General features: G+C 44.0%; 3 protein-coding genes across 4 annotated transcripts in view; all 3 read left to right on the top strand.

The window, feature by feature from the left end:
- PCDHA12 (protocadherin alpha 12) overlaps nucleotides 1-1732 on the top strand; it is a 75804-nt gene extending 74072 nt beyond the window's left edge. Inside the window, exon 3 of the mRNA XM_006891187.1 lies at nucleotides 1580-1732. Coding sequence (XP_006891249.1) covers nucleotides 1580-1732 — 153 coding nt within the window. The remainder of the gene's footprint in view (nucleotides 1-1579) is intronic.
- The window catches only part of PCDHAC2 (protocadherin alpha subfamily C, 2), a 294194-nt gene that overhangs the window by 155276 nt on the left and 128880 nt on the right, over nucleotides 1-10038 (top strand). The window lies entirely within an intron of this gene.
- Nucleotides 2334-4823, top strand: PCDHAC1 (protocadherin alpha subfamily C, 1). The gene has a single exon (XM_006891186.1). The coding sequence runs from the start codon at nucleotides 2334-2336 to the stop codon at nucleotides 4821-4823; it is 2490 nt and encodes an 829-aa protein (XP_006891248.1).

The raw sequence follows: 10038 nt of genomic DNA, 5'->3' as shown, positions 1-10038 counted from the left end.
AATTTTTGTGGGCTGTTTCACATTCTGATGAGTGCTGGCTATAGGTGTTCTTGACTCAGAAGACACCCTTTTTGTTAGGGAATTGGAACACACTTATCCTCCAGTAGGTTTTCTGAGGACGCAAATCTAATAGCTGCCAGTAGCCCACTTCCTACCCCCCCCCCCCCCCCAGTTGCTGGTGGATTTCAGCCACCAGAGGGGTGTGGCTTTTGTGTTAGCAGTGCAACAGCTCCTTACTAAACCAGCAGAGCTCCCACTCTTGACTCTACATAACACTTTAATTGGCTGTTATAGTTCCCACCCCAATTTTATCTGAGACTTGGTATCAGTGATCTTTTGCTTTTTTAATACAGAAAAGCAAACTAGCTGGGAGGTTTCCTACATGTACTATTATGCTGCTCTTTTTATTTCCCTGAAAGGGAAGGGTGGAGCTATAAGGTTAAGAGGATTGATTCTTTGTGGCACCAATACATTTTTACTATTAAAAAAATGCATATACAGTATTTGTCCTTTTGAGACTGAGTTGGTTCACTCAGGATAATGCTCTCTAGATGCTCCTATATCTTATAGTATTTTACAAAATCTGTTATTCTTTCATAAAAAAATTGTGTACTCTCCCACTTTAATCAGCTGTTAGAGAAAGTAAGTATGGAAACATTTTTTTCAGATGTTCTCAAAAGTAAAGAATATGGCAAGAGGCTGCATTGCAATCCCAAAGGCACGCGGTTCAAATCCACCAGATGCTCTGCTGGAGAAGGAGGGGCAAATCTCTTCCTGTGCCAGTCTGATTCGATTCGATTCGATGGTAAACAACAATAACAACAAAAAGTTTAAAGAATAATCAGTAATTAACTTCTAATGTACCACACACTGCAGTGCGTGTGTTTATGACTGTAACCATCATAAAAGAGAAATAATTATGACACAATTCACAAACTTTTTGGCAATTTCCTAACCAAAAAAAATAGGATGTCCAGGAAGCCTCAATCCTTGACTGTTTTCAGCACCTGTCTCTAGATTTTGGACGCTGTAGTTGTTATTACCGTAAAGCGTGTTTAATAATGAATTACTTGAGTCTCTTTCCTTTCAGCTCTGTTCTCACTGAGTTAAATGACCGGTGGTAGGGAGCTTGTTAGAATTTGGAGGTGGTTATTGTATCTTTAGTAGATGATTATTTTGTCAGAGATGTTTCTTGTCGAATTTATCATTGCCCCATTTTTTATGCATAAAGTGTCATGAAAGCCAAACTGGAGAAAATATGGGCATTTAATCTGTTCTCACCCTACATCATTGCTGTTTTCTAAGTATTTATAGGATAAATAAAGCTACAGTTCGCAGATCACACTTGGAGAGTGTCTTAATTCTGTTTTCTCTCTTCACACTTTCTGTTTGAGAATGAGTTGCATGTCTTCCGGGAGTTTCTGATTCGTGATATTGGTTTGTTCATCACCTCCTCAAGAGCATCAAAGGCTGCTTGCAAAGCACTCCCACCACAGCCTCAAGGGAAAAGAGAGACTATACAACCAGTTAAGAGCAGACTTTAGAAATGTGAAGTCTTCACTTTCCCGCTTTGTTTCAGGAGAAGTTTGAGGGGGACCATTCCCGACTTGTCCCGCCCTGGTCAGCTCTGTTTAACTGTGGACGGCAAAACCTAAGAGTCTTCAGTCTACTGCGGAGCGAGGTTGAGGGTGGAGCACTGAATGCACCGCTGCACTTGGCTTGGACTCCTTAAGTCTAGAAGGTGTGGCTGTCCAGGCTCTGTGAATCGCCTCTCACAGCCTCCCCAAACGGTTTCCCTCCTAATCCCTCCCTCTTTCGCGCCAGTTAAGGGTTAATAGGTCTGGTTTCCCGGGACTCCGCTTTCCAGGATCCCGGGAACACCCGGCGGGCGGAGTCCGCGGGCTCAGCCCCAGGTGCAGGCAGTTGTCAGGCGGAGCGGTGGGTGGTGACGGGGCTCGTAGCTGTCCTAGGAAACCGGGTGCCAGAAGGGGTGTGCTGGCTTCTCGGAGCGCATTTCTTGCGTGGCCGGGCCCCCGTGCTCCTGCGGGGGGTCGGGGCGTGATCGCTGCGCTGCCTGGTCTCGCGGCTCAGCTCGTCTCGGCACCCGCAGGCGGCGCTGCGCTCCTCCGCTCCGGCTCCCATCCCAGACGGCTGCCAAGCCTCCTGTCCTGCACGCTCAGCTCCCCGCGGGCCAGCCCCCGCCGTGCCGCGACCCGGAGGCTGAACGTCGGCGGTGCGGGCGGAGCTCGCTGTCCGCCGCGGCCCGTGCTCTCCGGGAGCCCGGAGCATGGTTCTGGGGCGCCTGCGGCGGAGCGCGGACGCCGGCAGGGAGCATGGTGGGCTGGAAGGTGGCGGTTCTCTGTCTGTGCATCTCTTGCGGCTCCTGCGCGGGGCAGCTCGAGTACTCAGCATTGGAGGAGACGGAGCCGGGAGTAGCTGTAGGCAACGTGGCGGCGGATTTGAGGCTGTCAGCGGCCGCGCTGTCGTTGAGGAACTTTCGGTTCCTTTCTAGTCACCATGAGCCCTACTTCGAAGTGGACCCGGCCAGCGGTAGCTTGGTGGTGCGGGAGCCGGTGGACCGCGAACGGCTGTGCGGGGCCAAAACTGCCTGCCTCCTGACCTACGAGCTGGTGCTGAGTGACCCACTGGAGCTGCACAAGGTGCGTGTTCACGTCCTGGACGCCAATGACAACGCGCCTCATTTCGCTGCTGGCGACGTGCAGCTGCACATCCCCGAGTTCCTGACACCCGGCGCCCGGTTTACTCTTCCCGGCGCTCTGGATGCAGACGAGGGAAGTAATGGGGCGCTAAGCTACAGCCTGAGCCCCAGCCCCCACTTCCGCCTGGCCATGGGGGCGCGGGCCGACGGCAGCGAGTTCCCGGAGTTGGTGCTGGAGGAAGCGCTGGATCGGGAGCAGCGCGCCACCCACCGACTGGTGCTCACGGCGCGGGACGGCGGGCGGCCTGCGCGCTCCGGGGACGCACAAGTCACCGTCCTCGTGGTGGACACCAACGACAACGCGCCGGTGTTTGAGCGCTCTGTGTACCGCACGAAGACTCCAGAGACTGCCCCCAATGGGACAGTACTGTTGCAAGTTCAGGCCTCGGACCCGGATGAAGGTTCCAATGGGGAAATCCGCTACTCCTTAAGCAACAGCACACGAGCAGATCTGAGACACCTCTTTCATGTGCATCCGAGAAGTGGGGAGGTGAGTGTAGCGGGGTGGCTAGGTCCGCCAGAAACGCTGTTGGAGGCTTACATCGAAGCGAGGGATGAGGGCGCCTTTGGCCTAGCAAGCACTGCTAAGCTGCTGGTGGAAGTGACAGACGTCAACGATCATGCCCCGGAGGTGAACTTCGTGACTTTATCCAGCCCTGTTTCTGAGAACACTGCTCCTGGCACAGTGATTGCGCTTCTCAGTGTAAGGGATGAGGATCTCGGTCCCAATGGTCGGGTCACTTGTAGCATGTCCAGTGGAGGCCCTTTCCAGCTGAAGGCTTCTTTTGACAACTATTATAGTCTTCTGACTGATGGGGCACTGGACCGGGAGCAGACCAGTGAATACCGGATCTTGATCACAGCCTCAGACGGCGGGTCGCCCCCACTTAGCACCCGCAAGACACTCACTGTGTCAGTTGCCGATGTGAACGACAATACACCAAGCTTTGCGCAACAACAACAGGAACTCTTTGTGGCAGAAAACAACGGCCCTGGTGCCTCCTTGGGGCGCGTGTTTGCTCAGGATCCGGACCTGGGGGAGAATGGCCTTGTCTTTTATAAACTCTTGGACGTTAACTCTGAAGACCTACCAGCCTCCAGCTTGGTGGTGGTGGAATCCTCCTCTGGGGCGATCACTGCCAAAACTTCCTTTGACTTTGAGCGACTCAGGGGGTTTCCCTTTCAGGTAGAAGCCAGGGATGGTGGCATCCCTCCCCGAAGCACAACGGTGAGTGTGAACGTGTTTGTAGTGGATAGGAACGACAATGCTCCAGTCATCTTGTTTCCCTTGCCCAGGAATGGCTCTGTACCAGTGGAAATTGTTCCTCGCACTGCCAGAAGTGGGCACTTGGTCACAAAAGTGGTAGCCGAGGATGCAGACAGTGGCTCCAATGCCTGGCTTTCCTACCATGTCTCTCAGGCTTCTGATTTTAGCCTTTTCAGAATTTCGACTAGTATGGGAGAACTTCGGACAGCTCGCTTAGTTCTTCCCACTGATGCAGTTAAGCAGCGAGTGGTGGTGGTGGTTCAGGACCATGGACATCCACCACTTTCCTCCTCGGTCACCTTGGGTGTGCTGTTGAGCAACTCTGTGCCTCAGGTCCTTCCAGACTTTGAAGATGCCTGGGAAACAGGAGGGCAGCTTTCTGTCCAGAACTTGTATTTAGTCATTGCTCTAGCCTGCATTTCCTTTTTATTTCTGGGGTGCGTGCTTTTCTTTCTGTGCAGCAAATGGAACCAGAGCCTAGTTTGTAGCTCACTGAGCTGTTGTGCAGCTTGCTGTAGCTCTCCAGAGGAGGTGACATATGCAAAGAAGAGGACTTCAAATCCCTGCATGGCATCAACCACAATAGATGTCACTACAGTTGAGAGACTGTCTCAGACCTATCTCTATCGGGCCTCTCTGGGACTTGGTTCTGATAATAAACATTTGCTATTGCCTGGGAAATACAGTGCTGCTGACCTGAGAAATCTGTCCACTGGGGTAGGATTGAATTTGCCGATATCCTGTATTCAGATTCGAAATAGGAAAGGAGATCACACGAATGCCAATGCTATGGTAAGCAAATATTTTTTGGAATATTCCTTATGTAAGCCTTCATGATATTTAAACTGAACACACTTGCTTATACCCTGTGTATTAAGAATTTTGAGAGTGTAAAATTATTATAAAGTGGTCCTTGGTCTCGGGGATTATATGTATATTAATCTCTATAGTTTCTATCTATCTATCTATCTATCTATCTATCTATCTATCTATCTATCTATCTATCTATCTATCTACTCTAGTGGCGTAGTGGTGAGGGATTGTGCTGCCAAACCAAAAACATGTGATTTGAACCCACTGGTTGCTTTTTGGGAGAAAGATGGGCAGCCTCCTTCTGGGTGATTTATTACCTGTGAAGAACTGCTGTAGCATCAGCTATGAATTGGTTTTGACTCGATGACACCTAACAACAATATCTATCCTTTTTTAAATCTGTCAATCTGAAGAAGTGTTCCTCTGTTTGAGAAATGAGTCTAAAAAACTCAAATCTATTAAAGAAAAACGTCCAAAATGAAAAACAATAAAGTGTCGAAATTTCTAGTAGGTAATAAATGATCTCAGACTTCTTTAAATAGCTTCTTTTAGAAATTCTTAGATTGAACTACTAAAAGCAAAGAACTCTACATCCAAACATATTTCTTGAGCTATAGAAATGTATAAGGCACTCTGAAATCTACATTGGAGAATTAAAAAAAAAGTAAGAATTTGTGTGTGAGTTTAAATTTTATCGTGGAAAGTGAGACATTTATTCAAACCTTTATAGTGCATGAGGAAAATTATAGTACTCTTGTTAGGTACTGTTGAGTCTACTATGACTCATAATGTAGTCATATACTAGAGATATGAAATGTGAAAATAAGTTGTAGTGGAAGTTCAAAGAGGGAGAGGAACATGAAAAAAACATTTACGTGGAGAGAGGTGCCTCAGAGAAGACTTTCTGGTAGAGATAGCACTTGAATTTGGTCTTGAAAAATATGTTATTATTATTGTAAGATTGCAGACTCAAGAAAGGGACCAGGGTACAGAAAAGCTTAAAGGCAGCATTATTAGGGAGATCCTGGGAGAGGTTCCTTGGTCTGAAGATGAAAGCCAAGGAAGTCGTGCCCAGGGTATATTTGGGTGAGTTTTTATAGCAGGGTCTTGAGAGAGGGGGAAGGGTAGGGACATTCCATTGTGGTCTGTAGTTCAGCCAGGTGGTGGGGCCTTTGTTTTGGCTCAACAATTATGTGCCATCTAGTCAGAAGTGACTCATAACTGGTCCTTCAATGAGTTTTTTAGAGGCATAGGAGGAGATTGGCCATCTTTCTTCTGGAAAGCAGCTCATAGATTCAAACCAAGTAAGTGCCTTTGGGTTGGCAGTGTAACTCCTTATCCACTAGGTTACCAGAGCTCATGAAATGTGATGTAACTTCTAGCCAATACATTACACAGTGCCATTTTGAAGAAGTAGTCTTTGAGAAAGACATTCATAAATATAGCAATAACTCCCCAGAAGTGTTTTATAAGTGTATAGGAAACTATAACTATGTTTCAGAACTCCTATATTTGGTGATATAAAACCCCACACCATTTTAAATATGAATTTTTTGTTTTATTTGTTGTATTGCTATATATTACAAAGAAAAAATGAATAATTGCTAAGTTGAAGCATTTTCATGTTCAAAAGTGTATTTACTATATTCAAAGCCTGTAGTAAAGGCACACAGTCCAAGGCTAGTTGCTGTACAGTGGAAAGATGGACAATCTCCTGTGCAATTAGCTGCCTCTGAAAACCCACCAGAGGGTCAGCTATGGGTCAGTTCTGACTCTATAGTACACAACAACACAACAACATTTAACTTGGACGTAATTTTCTTACTATTTTGAAACCACTTATACCTAACTTTGAAAATAAGTAAGTTACCTGCTTTAGAGTTCTATCTCTATTAAGAATTATAGCTGACTGTCCTATGGGCTCTCTCTCAGAGGGTATATGGCTATGGACTACACTACTAGAGGTCCCTTGAATAGTTAAATAAAGGAGATATTTGCATTTTTTCAGTGGTTCTTGGCATTTCAAAACTTAGAATGGACATTTTCTGCAATTATACAGTATTACTTTCTGACTTGTCATACAGATTACAGATACAAGGGCAAGTGGTATATAGGAATTAGGGAAGGGAATTGAAGCATTTATTACTATTTTAGGTAGTAAATAGATAATAAATTATTCTCTCTGAAATAATGATGCAAAGAAAATAGATTTTCATCCAATGTAATTGACCTGAAGCGCTTGCTGCTGAGGGTCAGGGATTGCAGCCTTCAATATGGATTGAGGCTCAATGTCAAGAAGACAAAGATTCTCACCCTTGGACCAATTGACAACATCAGGATGGATGGTGAAGAGATTGAGATTGTTCACAGCTTTAGTCTGCTTGGCTCCACAATCAACACTCTTGGCACCAGCAGCCAGGAAATTAAAAGACGTATTGTGATGAGAAAGTCTGCTGTTAGGGATCTCTCTAAAATACTAAAAAGCAACAGTGTGTCTCTGGAGACTAAGGCGCATCTGGTACAGGTCATGGTCTTTGCAATCACTTGTTATGCGTCAGAGAGCCGGACAATGACCAGGGTGGATAGAAGGAGAATTGATGCTTTTGAGCTTTGGTGTTGGAGAAGAGTGCTGAGGGTACCATGGACTGCTAAGAAAACAAACAGATTCATCCTGGAGAGGGTTAAACCAGGCTGCTCCTTGGAGGCAAGGATTCTGAGACTTTGTCTGACATACTTTGGTCATGTTGTAAGGAGAGACCAGTCCTTGGAGAAAGACATCATGCCTGGGAGGGTGGAGGGACGGCGCAGGAGGGGAAGGCCCTCTGGGAGGTGGATTGATTCAGTGACTGGGGCAATTAGGACGAGTGTGTTGGAGACAATGAGATTGGCACAGGACAGAGCAGAGTTTAGAGCTGTTGTACATACGGTCGCTATGAGTTGCAAGTGACTCGATGGCACATAACAACAATAACAATATTCTGTCATAGCTAAATATAATCTACTATATAAAATACACTTAGTATCTCTTGTTGAATGAGTGAATAAATAAATATGTGCAGCTGTGCATTCAGTTGCCATATTGTTCAACATACAGGGGGAAACTTTAACATTCTTTTCTTCTTGGAATGCATAAATATAGTTAAAAGTTCAAATGCAACTTTCAAATGTATTATCTCAATGATTTCCCCCCCCCTTTCATGATGCATAGTAATGAAGTATAACACAACAAGGATTTTCTGTTCTTGGTATAGGAATGTGTACTACTGAAGTATATAACATAACAGTAATACCTTGATGCTGAGTTCAGGGGTTAAGTATGAGTTCAGTTCTTATAGAAGACAAAACAATGTTAGTAGAGATGAGCATCATTGTGAAATCTACAGTCAATATTATTTAATACAATATCAGTTAATTTTAAGGAAGAGAAATATTTCCTACTCTAATATTACTACTCCGGAATAATACACAAGAGTGTGTCCTCTGGTGGTGTAGTAGATAGGGAGGAGTGCTTTGTTAACCTAAAGGCTGTGAGTCTCTGGAACTTTGAATCCACCAGTGGTTCCCCAAAAGAAAGAAAGATGGACAGTCATCTCCCATTAAGATTTACAGCCTCAGAAACCTGGTGGAAGGTTGCTTTGATTTGGAACCAACTTGACAGCAGTGATCCATTAAAAACCATGTATGAGCACTTTTCTACCTAGACAAGTCACAATTTATTTTATTTTCTTGCTTTCTATAGCAGAGAGAGTGGAAAATAACAATGACAGCTCTGAAGAAGAGTTGCTTGAGAATGTGTTTTAATTGGACTAGAAAGAAAATAATGGTAGGAAGACCAGTGAATATGGAAGTTGAAAGGAAAAGAAATTTTTTAAAAGCATTAGCTGTGATCTAGGGTTTAAGGCTGACTTGATATCAGTTAACAAGAAGAACAGAGGGAAAAAATGCCCTCTTGGGATTTTACATGTATGAATGAGAAATATAGTGACAGATATATCATTTATGTGTATAGGATGCTGTGCCAGCCTGTTCAGCTACATGAACAGTCTTGTTAATATTTAGCTTTTTAGGTAATCAAATATCCCCTTGTAATTTTGTGAGTTGTGTATTTCCTTATACATAAAGTAACTATAGGACATACAAACATGAATAAAATAATTTTTGTAAACTTAGAGTGCTTATAGTTCATGCAGGTACTTATTATTTATGTCTTTTTATCGGCTACATGTTAATCCAGTCTTGGATCTTAAGAAAGAATGCTTGTCATCATATTCACTGAATCCTTGTCTGACAACTACAGATTTCTGGAAACAAAAATATTTAATGTTTGGATTTTATAAGACAAAACTCCTTTGAAAACAGAAATTTCACAATGATTTTTTATTGTCTGCTTGAGTTATCCAAATCGTGTTGATGCATCTGTGTTTATATTTTGTTCACGTTTAAACTCTTATTTTAATTTCTAGTGTACACTAGCATAGTTTATGATACTAAAATCTGTCTATAAAAATATCAGGACAGCATGGCTTTCTGCTTCTCCTACTACTAATATTTAATGGACATAAACAAAATTATCTATTGATTACACAACATAAAAGGAACCCTGTTTACAGAGATTAAGCACTTGACTGTTAACTGAAAGACCAGTGGTTTGAACCCAGTCATTGCCTGCATGATAAAAAAACTGCTCCTATGAAAATTACAGCCTGAGAAACCTTATGTGACAGTTCTGCTTTGTACTTGCAGGGTCTTTATGAATTAGAGTCTACTTAATAGTGCCTAACAACAACAGGCAACAGATATCTCTCATCAATTTCTAGATGAACATTCTTTATGGACAACTTAATTTCTTTAATGTTGTTATCTTTGAGGTATAAATTTCTATTTGCCTTTTAAAATTTGTTGTGCTGGCAAATTCTTTTAGATAATATAATGATTATGTGTGGATCATTACAAACTGTGGCTGACTCTGAGAAGAATGGGAATCTCAGATTGTTCTAATGTGAAACCTATACGTGGACCAAGAGGCAGTCATCAGAACAGAGCAAGGAAACATTGCATGGTTCAAAATTGGGAAGGGTGTACACCAGGAATGTGTCCTATCTTCATACCTTTTCAACCTGTACTGCAGAACAGACTATCCAAGAGGCTGGGCTCTATGAGGAGAAGTGTGGCGTCAGGATTGGTGGCAGATCTATTAACAATCTGTGTTATGCAGATGACACAACCCTGCTTGCTGAAA

This window comes from Elephantulus edwardii, unplaced genomic scaffold (assembly GCF_000299155.1).
Source record: "Elephantulus edwardii isolate Elephantulus edwardi_28Jun2011 unplaced genomic scaffold, EleEdw1.0 scaffold00095, whole genome shotgun sequence".
Lineage (NCBI taxonomy): Eukaryota > Metazoa > Chordata > Mammalia > Macroscelidea > Macroscelididae > Elephantulus > Elephantulus edwardii.
This window is presented reverse-complemented; position numbering and strand designations above follow the sequence as displayed.

What these genes read in the sequence shown, in the direction of transcription:
- PCDHAC1 (XM_006891186.1), top strand. Translation starts at nt 2,334, where the DNA reads ATGGTGGGCTGGAAGGTGGCGGTTCTCTGTCTGTGCATCTCTTGCGGC.